The sequence below is a fragment of the Elephantulus edwardii genome, unplaced genomic scaffold, assembly GCF_000299155.1.
Source record: "Elephantulus edwardii isolate Elephantulus edwardi_28Jun2011 unplaced genomic scaffold, EleEdw1.0 scaffold00162, whole genome shotgun sequence".
Taxonomy (NCBI): Eukaryota; Metazoa; Chordata; class Mammalia; order Macroscelidea; family Macroscelididae; genus Elephantulus; species Elephantulus edwardii.
Genome location: NW_006399912.1, coordinates 4,135,733 through 4,152,201, shown reverse-complemented (window position 1 = coordinate 4,152,201; position 16,469 = coordinate 4,135,733). Strand labels below are relative to the sequence as shown.

Genomic DNA, 16,469 nt, shown 5'->3' with positions numbered 1-16,469 from the left:
TAGACCTGTTTGTTTTCTTGTCAATCCATGGAACATTCAATACTCTTCTCCAGCACCACAGCTTAAAGGCGTCATGAGCCATGTGAGCACATCTCATTTAGACGAAATTCAGCCAGAATGCTCCTTAGGAGCAAAAATGGTGAGATTTCCTCTCACTTACTTTGAACATGTTTTTGGGAGGGATCAATCCCTGGAGAAGAATTTCATGCTTGGTAAAATAGAGGGTCAGAGAAGAAGAGGAAAGCCCTTAAGAGGTGAGTTGACACAGGGGTGCAACCAGGGGCTCAAACATTCCTGGTATTCTAAGAGTGTCACAGAACTGGGCCGCATTCCATCCTGTCATACGGAACGTCACCATGAGTCCGAATTGGCTCAGTGGCACTCTAGTGCTGCTATATCAGAGACATCATAAATGAATAACTTGAGCAAACAGAAATTTCTTCTCTTACCATTAAGGAGGCTAGAAGTAAAAATCCGGCTTGTTGGTTCTAGGGGAAAACCTTCTGCTGATTCCAGAAGAAAGTCCGTTATTTCCTTCAGCATCTCTCTGTAGGGCTGGTATTCCTTGCAGATCTCCATGTGTCCTGGTTCTGGCCTTCCAAGGCTCTTCCTCATGCAGGCTGCTCTGAAACGATGTACTTTACTCCTGGTGATTCTTTCTTGTTGTTATTGTGTGTGCCATCAGGTCAGAAGTGACCCATAGTTGATTATCCAGTAGGTTTTCAGAGGCAGTAATTCACACAGGAGGAGATTGCCCATCTTTCTCCTGGAGAGGGGCTGGTGAATTTGAACCCAGGGTCTTTGAGATTGCAGTACAGCTTTGTACCATGAGACCACCAGAGATCATCCTGTTTGCCGGATGCTGCATAAGCCAGAGGAATGGGCACTGGGAACATCGGTGGCTGAGAGGATGGGGACTGGAGCAGAGGAAGTGAAGTGCACCTGACTCCTCCCACTCTTCTGACTACTTGAGCGGTCAGAGGAGCCAGAGCCCCTGCATTCCCAGAGCCACCACCGTGGAGCACTAATCCAGAGCCACATCTTCTGTCTCACTGGCCTGTTTCCCTCCCATAGCCAGGGCTGTAAGAATATCATTTCACCCCAGCATTCAGTAAGAGAGGAAACAGCAAATACTGGGTAAGATGTAAGGAGATTGAGACTCTCATACTCTGCCTATGAGAACGTGACATGATACAACCACCATGCACAGCAATTTGGCGCTTTCTTAAAAAGTTGAAAATGGAAATAACATCTGACCCAGCAATCCCAGTACTGGGTAAGTTGTTATTGTTGTTGTGTGTCATCCAGTTCTAACTGACTCTTAGCTGACCCTCCAGTGGGTTTTCACAGACAGTGAATCACCCAGGAGGAAGATTGTCTATCCTTCCTCTGTAGAGCAGCTGGTGGATTTGAACTGAGTGCCTTAGAGATTGTAGTGCAGCTTTGTACCACTAGGCCACCAAAATTCCCTCCACTAGGCACATATCTAAATAAGTAAGAGCTGTGGCACCACCTGATACCTACACACTCATGTTAACTGTAGCATTATTTATAGTAGCAAATATATGGGAATAACCCAAGTGCCCATCAAGTTTTTTTAAAAAGCTATGGTACATGTACACAATGAAATTCTATACAATAGTAACGAAGGATAATAATTTGAGAATCACTATAAACTGGATGAACCTAGAGGAAATAATACTAAAGTCAGGCAATCCCAGAAGGATGAATATTGTGTGAGACCACTAGTCTATAAAGCTAAGAAAAGATTTTTACAAAGAAATATTATTGAAGGGTTACTAGCAATGGGAAGGAAAAGAGAAAAGAGTAAAAAAAAAGAGATAATAGACATTTAATAAGCTTGATGAAGGGAAAGGGAATATACAACAAGAGGATTCTCAAACATTGTAATTAATTAATTATAATTAGTTGGATGGAATGGTTGAATGAAAACCAATATAAATTCTAAATTGTCCCTCAAGTCACAAAGAAAAAAAAATATAAAAGGCACTTGCAATGGAAAGGAAGGAAGGAAAAAAGGGAGGGAGGGAGGGAGGGGGAGAGAGAGAGAAGAAAGGGAGGGAGGGAGGGAGGAAGGAAGGAAGGAAGGAAGGAAGGAAGGAAGGAAGGAAGGAAGGAAGGAAGGAAGGAAGGAAAGGAAAGGAAGATAGATTGATTGGAGAAAATAACCAGAAAGAGAACTGCTTCCCCCTTAAACCATACCAATGAAGCAGCGCATATATTTCCCTACCCCTAGACTTTGAAGCTTCCAAATCCTGAAATCTTTTTTCTCTTTAATTTTCACACCCACAGTACAATGAAACATTTTGTCTTGATTTTCTTTTTGTATTTTACTCTTTTCAAAAATTTTTAAAACACATTGAAACCGATCTCACTACATGTAAAATGATTTTTAAACAGGTATTCCTACAGAACAATTTATGAGCATTTGCATGTCTGCATTCACTACAAAATGATTAATTGAGCGTTGTGTGTTTTTATCAAAGGAAACAACGCAAAGATTCCTCCACAGTCCTGTTTGACTAAAGATGATTAATTCTCATTTTCACATGACCGGCATAATGCTATTAATCATTTAATATGTTTAATCATAATCTCTGTAATTCCTAATTAGGTTTATTAAACTGAAACAGCCAGCAGTTGTGCACAAACCCAAATGTAAGTCTCCTTCTTGGGAGAAGCTGGAGCTTGTTTGCATTTGCGTTTAGGAAACAACTTGTGACAATTTAAAAAAAAAATTACCAAACTCAACTGTCAGAGAAGTCTATTCTGACTTATAGTGACCCTCCGTTGAATTTCCAAGGCTGTAATCTTAACAGAAGGAGACTCTCAGTCTCTCTGTAACAAAAAGGAGAAAATACACTAGAAGCTTGAGATCTAGGCCTGATTCTTCTTTACTGTTTCTGCAAAGTCAGCTCCTCCTGCTGGAGTACCACAGGAGCCCTGGTGAGGCAGTGATCAAGCATTTGACTAGTAACCCAAAAGTCAGTAGTTCAAATCCATCAACTGCTGTGTGAGAAGAAGGCATGGCAGACTCTTTTTGTAAGATTATATGCTTGAAAACCCTTTGGGCCAGTTCTACTCTGTCCCATGGGGTCTCTGTGAGTCAGAATCAACTCAGGAGGAGTTGATCTGCTTTGAAGTTGCTAGGGAACCACAGCCACTTTGAGAGATGAGGTTCTCATGATTCATTTATTGTGTAGATGTTGTTGTTTTGTGTGCCTTTGAGTTGATAGTGACCCTTGGAGACCCCATGTGACAAAGTAGAACGACCCCACAGAATTTTCTAGGGTGTAATATTTTATTTATGAAGATTGTGATTTATATGAAAGTTTACAAAGCCCTTTGAGTGTTCATTCAGCAATTTGTACATGTTGTGTTTTATAGCATTAATTGTGTGAGACCCACGGTGTAATCACACTTTCATACTTCATTCCTTCCTTTTTCGTTTCCATTAATCATTTTGTCATAGCTCTATTTGCCTTCTGAACTTTAGGCTGTTTTGACTTTCTATGGTTAGCCATTGTAAGAAGTGAATGCCTCCCTGGTCTAAGTGGTGACTGTATTGTTTCTGCTGAAAATTCATCCAGGGGAGTGAACTTTGTTGCAGATTTGAAGGGCAACTAAGGATCTTAGTCTCAGTGTTCCACCAGTCTCTCACAGACCAGTAAGTCTGGCCTTTTTTAGGTTTTTTGAGTTTTGTTTCACATTTTCCTCCACTTTGCCCAAGATCTGTGATTCCTTTCCAGGTGACTTTAAGCTAATCTTTACGGAAACAGATTGTTAAGTCTTTGTCTCAGTGACCTCCTGGAAAGGTTTGATCAGCGTTTTGGTCAAAACCTTAACCATTGATCCACCAGGACTACTTTATTTGAATGCATCCCGTGTGCCAAAAAGCTCTGCCAACCTGACACACATTATTCTTGTGTTACAACTTCACAGAGCAGAGCTTTATAAGAGATGTTCTATTATCACTGCCTATTTTTAACTTAAGAAAACTGTTAACATCTTTCTACCTGTTAAACACAGTAGCACAAAAGAATTGTATACTGGTAGTCTTTGGGAGGTTTAAACTTCAAAATACAATTCATGGTGTGTAGGGGAGGGCACGCAGATGCAAGTGAAATCTGCCAATAAGTACAAGGGTTGATGAGAAAAATTACTAATTATACCCGTGTTATTTGGATGTTTCTTTTATATTTCAATTTGTAAGATTGTCTCTTCTATGGCTTTATTATTTTACACCTGGCTGCTTGCATTGATAGTTTCATTCCAGTTATATGCTTATAAATTGCTTATAAATAGGTGAGGAAGATTCCTTGGTCATAAATTTGATGAGCTTCTGCAGAGGCTTTCTATTTATATAAACAGGGATCTCAATGACTGTGCAAAGGCTTTTGACTGTGTGGATCACAACAAGCTATGGCTGACTCTGAGAAGAATGGGAATCCCAGAACATTTGATCGTGCTAATGCAAAACGTATACTTGGACCAAGAGGCAGTCATCAGAACAGACACTGGATGGTTCAAAATCAAGAAAGGGGTCCATTAGGGATGTATTTTGTCTCCATACCTTTTCAATCTGTATGTAGAACAGATCATCCGAGACACTGGGCTGTATGAGGAGAAATGTGTTATCAGGATTGGTGGAAGAATCGTCAACAGCCTGTGTTACGCAGATGACACAACCCTGCTCATGGAAACTGAGGAGGACCTGAAGAGCTTGCTGCAGAAGGTCAAGGACTGCAGTATTCAATATGGATTGAAGCACAATATCAAGAAAACAAAGATTCTCACCACTGGGCCAATTGGCAGCATCAGTATGGATGGGGAAGAGATTGAGATAGTTAGCAGTTTTAGTTTACTTGGCTCTACAGTTAACACTCTTGGTAACAGCAGCCAGGAAATCAAGAGATTAATTGCATTGGGAAAGTCAGCTGTGAGGGACCTCTCAAGAGTACTGAAGTGCAACAAGGTCAGGCTGGAGACTAAGGTGCGCCTGATCCAGGTTATAGTCTTTGCAATTGCGTGCTATGCATCGGAGAGTTGGACAGTGAATAGCGATGATAGAAAGAGAATTGATGCCTTTGTGTTGTGGTGCTAGAGAAGAGTGTTGAATATACCATGGACTGCTAGGAGAACAAACAGGTTTGTCCTGGAGTGGGTGAAGCCAGAATGTTCCCTGGGGTCAAGGATTCTGAAGCTTCGTCTGACATACTTTAGGCAGGTTGGAAGGAAGGACTAGTCCTTGGAGAGGGACATCATGTTTGGGAGTGTGGAGGTATGGTGCAGGAGAGGAAGACTCTCGATGAGATGGATCGATTCTGTGAGTGGAGTGGTGGGAATGAATGTGTTTGAGAGAGTGAGGTTGGCACAGGATAGAACGGTGGTGTTTAGGGCTCTTGTACATAGGGTCGCCATGAGTCGCAAATGACTTGATGGCACATAACAACAACATAAAGGAGGTATCCTCTGCCACCTAGAGGCAGGACCTGATAATTGCAGGGAAAGTATTTCTGAAATGAGCTAAAGTGAAAAGAATGACAATGGCTATATTATCAAGAGGGCTCTGGTGGCCTGGTGGTAAGAAGCTACACTGCAATCCCAAATCCACCAGCTGCTCCATGGGGAAAAACGACGGACAATCTCCTTATGCGTGATTTATTACCTCTGAAAACCTTCTGGAGGATCAGCTATGAGTTGGTTTGCACACAACAGAACACAGCAGCAACATTCATCATTGGATGAATGCCCTTTTTTCAGTGAGTTTTTTTAATTGACTTTTAGAATTCTCCTCCTTTTCTATGATTTTCTTTGTAGTATTTCTCTCTGTGTGTCATATGTTCCATTTGGTTGTTTGTTATCTGTCTTCAATGAAAATTTACACTCAGTGAGCACAGGGAACGAACAGCTATTGGTACACAGTAGTTATTGAGTAAATATTTGTTGAATCAATAAATGGATGAAAGAGTATATCAGCAGTTCCTTTTCCCCCCCCCATATTATTGTTGAGTGCCCTTAAGTTAATTCCAATTCATAATGACCCCATGTGACAGAGTAGAACTGCCCTAGCAGGCTTCACCTTTATGGGAATAGCTCAACAGGTTTTTCCCTTGCTGAAATGCAGGTGAGTTCAAACCTCCAACCTTCTGAATCACTGACCTTTGAATTAATCACCGAGTGCTTAACCACTGTGTCCCCAGAGCTCCTCCAATTATCTCTCATCTTTCCTTATTCCTTTGTTCTTGCGTGTTGTCACATGTAGAGTAATAAAAACAAACACATGGACTCAGAGCCTTTGTATCCACTGAGCCTCTGAGATGTACCCTTGTTCTTTTAGCAGACAGATGATGCAGCACCAACGGATGGCCAGCCACAGACACAACCTTCTGAAAACACGGAAAACAAGTCTCAGCCCAAGAGGCTGCATGTCTCCAATATCCCCTTCAGGTTCCGGGATCCCGACCTTCGACAAATGTTTGGCGTGAGTACCCACTTTTCTGCTTTTATGGCTCCAGAGTAACCCTTCCTCCTGTTAGTTCTTGCTGTTTATTATATTGAGATGAGAGAGCCTCACTGGGAGATATAGCATGGTAGACCCTGGCCTGTGGTCCATTGTGGCTGGAATCTAGAATTTTCCACACTGTGGAAAAATGAACTCTCAGATTACTCTTTCATCAAACCAAGTCCACTCATTATCCCAAATCCAATGGTCTAGGAACTCACGTCATAGCTGAAGTATATATTCTGAGTCATCATTTTAGTCCTTCGGGCTATTGTAGTATATATATAATTTATCAAAAGAGTAATTCATGGCATATTCTTGGCTACTCCACTCTTTCCCAGGCACTGAGAATTTAGATTTTTAGATTACAGTTGCAGGAAATTGCTAGTTCTAGATAAAATATTATTTAATGGAAAATGAGAGGGTGGGTGGGAAAGATGAAGAGGAAGAAAAAGAGAGAAAAAAAAGGAAGGAAGGAAGGAATGGGGGTGGGGGGAGGAGAAACCAAGCAATTTCTGTCTCGTTTGAATTTTGTCGCGCCATTCTCCAGGAATCAATGAGTAGAGTTCGGAAGTGCTGATGCGATTCTGTAAACCACAGCTGAGACTCTTACCCAGAATTACAATGAAATGCAGAGCTGACCAGAAATCATCTCCAACCGAGAAAAACAAGTGCTAGATCTTCTTCCGCATGTGCTGGCTACTATGAGTCTGGTTCTTTCTCTGGGATGTGTCAGCTTGACCCACATTGGGAAAGGAAGTGTTTTAACCAATCCTTTCGCTCCCTTTCCACCAAAGGACGAAACACCACCAGGGTTTGGATATTATTCTTTTGGCTGCTGTGTGATTTTTGTGGTTCTTTACCTGTAAGTCAGCTCCTAACGTTAGGTCAGAATATTGTTGTTGTTGGGTACCGTTATTGTGAGGAGTCAAGTATGACTTATGACGACCCTGTAAACAACAGATCTGAACATCTCCTATCCCATGCCGCCTTTACCTCTGCTGTTCGTGAGCTCATTGCTGCAGTCACTATGTCAGTCCATCTCGTTGAGGGTCTTCCTCTCTTTCATTGCCCCTCTCCCCATTTCCATATATGATATCCCTTTCTAAGGAATAGCCCTTCCTAACAACATGCCCAAAGTGTGTGAGGTGAAGCATTCTCACCTTTGCCAGGGTGCTTCTTCCTCCAGATTATGTCTGTTTGTTCTTTTGGGAGTCCGTGGGATATTCAGCACTTTTCTCCAACACCATAACTCAGAGGCACTGGAGGGTCATTTTAGTCATCCTTATTCATTGTCCAGCTCTCAAATCGTTATTGTTAGGTACTGTCAAGTTGAGTATGATTCATAATGACCCTAAGAACTGCTGTTGTGAAACCTGCCTTTTCCTGTGCCGTCCTCACAATCTCTGAGACACTAGAGCCCATTGCTGAAGTCACAGTGTCCATCCACCTCACTGAGGGTCTTCCTCTTTCACTAACCCTCAATCTTTCCAAGTATGATGTCCTTTTCCAAGGAATATCCTTGCCTAACCATGTGTCCAAAGGATGAAAGGTGATGTTTGATCATCCTCGCCTCCAAGGAACACTCTGGCCGCACCCTTGCCAGGACATATTTGTTTGGAGTTTTGGCAATTCATGGGATATCCCACTGTTCAAACCAGCCCACTCATTATCCCAGGTCCACTGATTGGACCCCATACCATGGGTAAATAAACCTCTGAGTCTCCCTGATTGTTTATAGCTGACTCACAGAGAGCAGAATGGTGTCCAGTTCTGCTCCCTCGTCATGACCACTGGTGGCTTTTGTGTCTGTTGTTGCAGCTGCCGTGTCAAGCTGTCTCCTAAAGTGCTTCCCTGTTTTCACTAATGCTCTCCTTTACTAACCATGACGTTATCGTGATGTAATCACGGCTTCCGACCTAAGAGGTGGTCACTTTCTAGCACTGTATCAGACGCTGTCCTTGTACTTTCTGTCAGGTTATCCGTGGCTATTTCCACCCCCCACCCCACCCCCCAGAAATAGATTGCCAGGCTCTTCTTCCTAAATTGTTCAGTCTGGAAATTCCACTTAAATCTGTCCACTATGGGAGAGACTGTTGGGTGTTTAAATACTGATAGCACAGTTTCTAGCATCATAGATGCCACATACAAGGCATGACAGTGCAGCAAACCGACAGAAGAGTGGTGATTTGCAAGTATGGTTAGTTCGTAAGATCCTTCATTTGTCATACCATTGATGAGACCTGATGGAGTGGACTCAATAAAAAAACAACTGCATCCTCCACATTGCTTTACAGCAAGAGTTGACAGCTTGGAGTGTGTCTTCTAGGAGATTGTACACGGCTGCAAATATTTCAGAAAGAATGAGAGACCATTTTCATACCTTTTGCTATACAAAACTGATATAATTCCCTATATTTAAACATACATACACACACACACACACACACACACACACACGAGTTCAAGTTCATTGCTCAGCGGCTCTGCGGTTTTGGGGTGAGCCTGTACCTTTCTTTCCTTTAACACACATGATGTTTATCAAGTATGCATCTGACACAAAGGCAGCACAGGCGTCCTAATATTTAAGATACCCAGACGTGAATCGTGACATTTCAGAGGAAAAGGTCAGCACTTGCACTTTTATCTCTCTCATTTGGTAATAACCTTGAGTTGAGCCCTCTAACTCTTCCAGAGCCGAAGATACCCTCGGGCACTTTCAGGTCAAAGATGACTTTGAAAAGTGCAGAGCATTCAGAGTTAAAGTCGAGGTTAAGTGTGTGTAAAGCGGTGAGACTGGGTTTGAATGATGGGAAAGATACCTGAGGAATTCTATTCTTTTTGCCACGTCAGGTTAGCAAGGTGCCCTGAGGTTCACCCTGTCTTTAGTCATCGGAATATTAACTTGGGGTTTGATCCTCTTAATGACCATCCTAGTGCTGGTCACGGTGTCAGTAGCAGTACAGCACACTCCAGTCGCCTCCCCAAACCATCCTCTTCAGTCCCTGGCCATTCTCACTTACCGTGAAATTTATAAGTGTGTTAACACCACATCAAGGAAGGCACTCAAGGTGGAATACGTTCCATTAATGTAGGAATAGGACAGGTAACATCAAGTAAGTTCTCACTAAAAGATTCCTATGACATTGACCAAGTCTTAGTCAAAATCCACTGGTTTCCGTAGCCAATTATGAGTGTGTTGTGCGTGTAAAATATCTACCAGCAAAGAACACGCAGCACAAATTGGGTAGCATTAAGATGAATTAGGCTCATCACAAACAGCATCTGTGTTCATTTAGCAAAAAGGATTCAGAGAGAAAGAGTGTGTGTGTGTGTGTGTGTGTGTGTGTGTGCGCGCGCGCGCGCGCATTTCATCCATAAAAATTAGTAGGGTACATAATGGATTCATCCCCTCTTTGCTCTGAGTCTGAGACCCGCCCCCCTTGCTTTACAACCACCATCTACAGCATTGGAATGTAAACACTGAAAGCCTGTTCTTGCTGACCAAGCATCAGTGGTGGTAGATTATATTGGTGAGGCTCAGCCATGAATCACATTGGGAAACAACTGCAGGCATTCCAGTTAGCTCCCCACACTACATATTCTAGAATTGCGAAGGGTTTCCTCTTTTAGATTTTCAGGTCATACTTACTGCAAGCAAGTATGTTTTCATTCCAACCAAGACATTTCTCAGGTGATTTGGGCATAAGGCATCTTCCCTTGTCTTCGGGCTGCAGTCTGCTCTTATCCTCTTACTTTTTTCCAAGGTTACAACGAGGACAGCAACAGAGTAAGACACACACTCTTTTTCGCTTTGCAGCTTTTGTTAACTATGGCCAGAATGATTGACTAGGAAGATCTCAGAGCAAAAAAGTACCACCTTTTCTTGAAAAACACAAACCAAAGAATCCAAACCTGGCAGCATTTCATAACCACACCTTAGAATCAAGAATTCTGTGATGGCACTTACAGCCCAACATACCTAATAGTTACTGCAAGTCTTGTATATTTTATTTTTAATTTGTGGCTTCAGTGCCTCTTCCTTGCAACCCCAGAGACCTTTCTTCCACTGCATGGTCCTTACCCTTCATGACTTCCTTTTTTAGAAGCATTTGTCCCAGTCCCAGACATTCAATCTCCTTACTCATCTTTGGATTGATTTTCTTTTTTGCTCTTAAGAAGATCGAGCATGTCTTGGACAAGAAGTTATATATGACTCACAATCTCTTCCCTTACCCCTTTATTTTTCTCTTTACCAATTAAAAAAGAGAGAGAGAGAGAGACACTCCTAAGGCAGGCTGAAGAATATTTGTTGTTGTTGTTATGTGCCGTCGAGTCGCTTGCGACTCATAGCGACCCTATGTACAACAGCCCTAAACTCTGCTCTGTCTTGTGCCAATGGCACTGTCTCTGACACTCCCATCCTGATAACCCCAGTCACCGAATCAATCCACCTCATAGAGGGCCTTCCCCTCCTGTGCTGTCCCTCCACCCTCCGCAGCATGATGTCCTTCTCCAAAGACCAGTCTCCTCTTACAACATGTCCAAAGTATGTTAGACCGAGCCTCAGAATCCTTGCCTCCAAAGAGCCACCTGGTTTAACCCTTTCCAGGATGAATCTGTTTGTTTTCCTAGCAGTCCATGGTATTCTCAATACTCTTCTCCAGCACCACAGCTCAAAGGCATCAATTCTCCTTCTATCCTCCCTGGTCATTGTCCAACTCTCTGATGCATAACAAGTGATTGCAAAGACCATGGCCTGTATCAGATGCACCTTGGTCTCCAGAGAGACACCATTGCTCTTCAGTACTTTGGAGAGGTCCCTAACAGCAGACTTTCCCATGGCAATGCACCTTTTAATATGAAGAATATTAGCTAGTATTTTTCTGCATATCACAGGGCATGAAACTGAACAGCAAAAAATAATGAAATAAAAAAAATATTTTTAGAAGTTCTATGGCTTAACAGCCAATAAAGCCAGCTATCTTTTAAGGCACCATAGCTCTCTTTTAGGGTATGATAGAGTGGATGTCTAATGTCATGAGGGGCAGTTGTTCCACTGTTTGGCTGGAAGAGATATTGATATTGGCTCAATGACAGTCTTTATTTCAGGACTCCTGTATGAGTGTACACTTTTTGCTGCATTTGAATTTCTGATGAGCTTATAGAACAAGTGTATTAATTTCTACCAAATTCATCTCAGTGCCTTGCTCCTGAGAAGAATGTTTGACTTACTTATCCCAGTATTTTAAAGATAACGATTTCAAGACTTAGCGTGGGAGCCATGTCTCTTGTCACTTGCAGTAGAGTCAATGTCCTAGTCAAGGTGACTGTCACGTGCAGAAGCAGTGCTCCTCCGTGTGTTTTCAGGGCTATGAACTCTGAGGAGCTGATGTCCAGGCCTTTCTTCCAAGGTGTCTCCGGGTGAGTTTGAACCACCAGGCTTGCAGCTAGTGGAGAGGGGAGTTCTGATACAGCCAGACCTCTACCACTACACAGTCTCCCACTGAGTCATCTATGGAATCAGCTGGTCTCTGCATACAGCTCTCAGACGTACAGAGAGATGCCCTTGTTCAGATGGCAGCTTTGTTTCTGCCTTCAAAGTTCAGACCTTCTGGACAAAGAGAGAGAGAGAGAGAGGAGGGAGGGAGGGAGGGAGGGAAGGAAGGAAGGAAGGAAGGAAGGAAGGAAGGAAGGAAGGAAGGAAGGAAGGAAGGAAGGTCGGTCTACTTTTCTCCCTATTATCAGGAAAAAACAGACCTCAAGACATTTGTAGTGGTGGTGGTGGTGGTGTTATGTGTTGTCGAATCGTTTGCGACTCATAGCGACCCTATGTACAACAGCCCTAAACTCTGTTGTGTCCTGTGCCAATCTCATTGTTTCTGAGATGCTCATCCCGATTACCCCAGTCATCGAATCAGTCCATCTCCTAGAGGGCCTTCCCCTCCTGTGCCTGCCCTCCACTCTCCCAAGCATGATGTCCTTCTCCAAGGACCGGTCTTTCCTTACAACATGACCAAAGTATGTCAGACGAAGCCTCATAATCCTTGCCTTTAAGGAGCAGCCCAGTTTAACCCTCTCCAAGATGAATCTGTTTGCTTTCTTAGGAGTCCATGGTGCCCTCAATACTCTTCTCCAACACCATAGCTCAAAGGCATCAATTCTCCTTCTATCCTCCTTAGTCATTGTCCAACTCTCTGACGCGTAACAAGTGATTACAAAGACTTCAAGACATTTAGTTCATGCAGAAATCCCAACCACCTTCTTATAATAAAATAGAGCTGAGCATTGCTACACCTTCAATGCCAAGGTGAACGTTCCATCCACTCTCTTGTTATGGGTAAGCAAAGCCTTTTCTTTGGACAAGATGCAGGGCCTCCTCCCAACTCTGCATTCCACACATGCAGCAGACCCAAAGACAAACGAGGTTGATGCCTCTTTTAGCCCCTACGCACATTCTTTGAACTAACCTTTACTTTCATGTTTTATGCTGTTGCCGTTGAACACCCTTCAGTTTTCCACAGAAATATTATTTGATCTGAGCATGTCTCAAAGCTCTGGGTACATATTTGCCCAAGTGCGTGCCTGTAAGCTTCCGGAGTTGGCTCTTGCTACAGCTCTCGAGACACCGTGCATGGATTCCGAGACGTCACCCGAGCCTCACTGTTGAACAAACAAATGCTAGTTATGCCTGCGAATGAGCCCCGTCTATTTAAATTGAAAATGTGCCAGCTGTGTTTACATCATTAGCACCGAACTTCCCAATTAAACTGTTGATACTATAAATATAGCACACAACTGTCTTAGAAATGGAGCTGGCATCAGCATTTTTCTTACTGCTTGTTTCGCTGGCTTGGAGAATTGTCAGTCCGATGGCAGTCACCAAAGAGGCGAACGTTTGAGACCATTTCAGGACAGGCACTACTATTGTTTCATTGAGGGGAAGAAGCTCTTTGCCAGTTGGTTTCATTTGAATGTGATTTTATTTTAAAGGAAGTGTTTTATACTGACTTCTTAGAGAAGGTTCCAAGGATGGCATTTGCTTCATAGTCTTTTCCCCAAGCCTCTCTATCCATAAATGTATGTGCTTCTAGGTTCTTATGCCTTAAATAAACATGATAGCATCTGTGTGGCCTGAATATTCTAAGCAGAATGTCTTAGAATTACCACTCTGAGAAGGAGACCCAGGTGGGGAATCCTTTACTAAGAAATTCAGTTCTCCTTCAAAAAGCCAGTCCTTTTCTCAAATCTGGAAGTTTTCTTCTTAATGATCGTTATCTGCCTAAATCGAAGGAACTCAAATACTCTCAAGGAAAAGTATTTTCTGATCAAAGAATCTTTTGAGTGTCTACATATGACAGAACAAGGTACCTGAGTATTCCTTGATATTTCCGTTGTCTGCACCCCAGATGTGGACTTTGCAATTTTTTTTTATATTTGAGTCATCTCTTCTTCTTTTCTTCCTGTTATTATTCTGTTTCATTCTAAAGCCTTTGGCTAGCCAACAGGAAGTACTCAATACATCCGGAGGAATGGACACATTTCTATCACGTAAGATGATAAAGTAGACCTTGAGTTAGTCTATTGAAAACTCAGAAGTACTTTGCCTACAAGATGTTGAGGTGTTTGTATCCACTTAGAGTATACGTGTTCCTTTTGTATTTTCAAGGAAGATATATTTCTTTGTCTATCACAGAGGAGACTTTTTGTATGTTCTTAGTAATCCTACAATGGATGGCAGTGGGGTACTTCTAATGCTTGATCCTTGGGTTACTGGTCAGTGCACACTGGTCAGGGCTGCTTATCTGGTCCTGATGTTGGCATCTTTTCTGTCTTGTGCCATGGAGATCTGGTTGCTGCTTTCTAACTGGGGAGAAAAACAACACAGAGACTCTCACAGACTCTTAAGAGATGCAGTTAAAAGTCTAGGGCCTAAAAAACAAGTGTAGGGGAGAAAAAAAAAACCACAAGTGTAATGATGATAAAGCTAAAGATAAAAGGGGGGAACGGTTGGATTTTTTTCACATTGTTCTGTTTCTGTTTTGTTTAGGTTTGTTGTTGTTTTTTTAAATAAGTCAGCCATGGTCTTTGCAATCACTTGATATGCATCAGAGAGCTGGACAATGACTAGGGATGATAGGAGAATTGATGCCTTTGAGCTGTGGTGTTGGAGAAGAGTGTTGAATATACCATACCATACTAAGGAGAACAAACAGGTTCATCCTGGAGAGGGTGAAGCCAGGCTGCTCCTTGGAGGCAAGGATACTGAGGCTTCATCTGACATACTTTAGACATGTTGCCAGGAGGGATCAGTCCTTGGAGAGGGACATCATGCTTGGGAGGGTGGAGAGACGGTGCGAGAGAGAAAGACCCTTGGTGAGGTGGATTGATTCAGTGACTGGGATAATTGGGGCAGGGGTGTCAGAGACAGTAAGATTGGCAAGGGATAGAGCAGGGTTTAGGGCTGTTGTACAAAAGGTTGCTATGAGTGGCAGACAACTCAATGGCACATAACAACAGCAACAGTGATCTTCACTAAAAGGTGCTTTTTTTAAAATTTAAAATACATAATACACAGCACTAAAAAAATACATTTGTTCTCTTACATTGAAGCAAAACTTCCATCTCTTTCTCGCTCCTATGCTATGACATACACTTTTATGTCTCCACTGCCCACCCACAACCTACACTTAAATGGTGATTTTGGCTCCAGCTCGTAGCTCCCTTCCCTAGAAGTGCCTTCTCTGGCAGCATAGTGGTAAAGAATTGCACTGCCAACTCAAAGGTATGTAGTTCGAATGTTCAAATACACAGGTTGCTCTGTGGGAGAAACACAGCAGGCTTCTGTGCATTGTAATGCCTCTTAAAACTGTCCGGAAGGTCAGCTGTGAGTTGGTTCTGACTCAATGGTGCTCTACAAGATGCACTCTGCTTCACAGGATCAAAGAAATAGGAAAAGATTCTAAGGTCCATGAAAGAGATTTTGGATTTTCACATGCTTTTAGATTCACACCCTTTCCCTTTCCCCATTCTGGTTAAGTATGGATCCACATTTATTTGGTGGGTATTTCTCACTGGGAATGGAAGATTGAGCAGGAAAAAAAAAACCAAAAACAGAATACAAACCAGAGCACCAGTTGAATTTAAATTTCCGATAAACAGCAGTTGGTTTTGTGTTTGTTTTTTTTTAATTATATGTACCCAAGTAGTGCCTGGGACAAATTTAGCCATAAAAAATACCTGAAATAAAATTGGCTGGGCATCTAGTACTTAATCTAGTAGGTTTACCCATCACCTTGACTGACATTTTCTACGATAAACATGATTGAATTGCAGTCTATAAGCTTGTTCCTAAATCTGAGCATGGTAAGAGCTTCTCTCATTTCTTAACTTGCTGGAACCAAATATGCATTGCCTTCTAGTGGAGCACAGCTCTTAAGAGTCCTCTCCCCTCAGGTATTTAAGACTCTACCTTTTTTTTTTATTTTATACTGATTTACATACAAAGTTCATAAAGTTCATATGCATTGTTTTTCACACTGAATCTTTCTTCTTTCCTTTCCTCATCCCTCCCTCCACCCATCAAATTGTGTGATCCTATGTTTGCTCGGCTCCATGGTCAACATTCTTGGCACCAGCAGCCAGGAAATCAAAAAACGTATTGTGGTGGGGAAGTCTGTGGTTAGGGACCTCTCTAAAGTACTCAAGAGCAACGGTGTCTCTCTGGAGACTAAGTTGCGCCTGATACAGGCCATGGGTTTTGCAATCACTTGTTATGCATCAGAGAGTTGGACAGTGACTAGGGAGGATAGAAGGAGAATTGACACCTTTGAGCTGTGGTGCTGGAGGAGAGTATTGAATGTACCATGGACTGCCAAGAAAACAAACAGATTCATTCTAGAGAGGGTTAAACCAGGCTGCTCCTTGGAGGCAAGGATTCTGG

The 16,469-nt window shown here is 42.5% G+C and overlaps 1 protein-coding gene across 6 annotated transcripts in view; it reads left to right on the top strand.

The window, feature by feature from the left end:
- Nucleotides 1-16,469, top strand: part of RBFOX1 (RNA binding protein, fox-1 homolog (C. elegans) 1) — a 465,218-nt gene that overhangs the window by 296,204 nt on the left and 152,545 nt on the right. For all 6 annotated transcript variants that reach the window (XM_006895224.1, XM_006895222.1, XM_006895227.1 and 3 more), the window contains one exon: nt 6,362-6,505. In XM_006895224.1, coding sequence (XP_006895286.1) covers nt 6,362-6,505 — 144 coding nt within the window. The remainder of the gene's footprint in view (nt 1-6,361; nt 6,506-16,469) is intronic.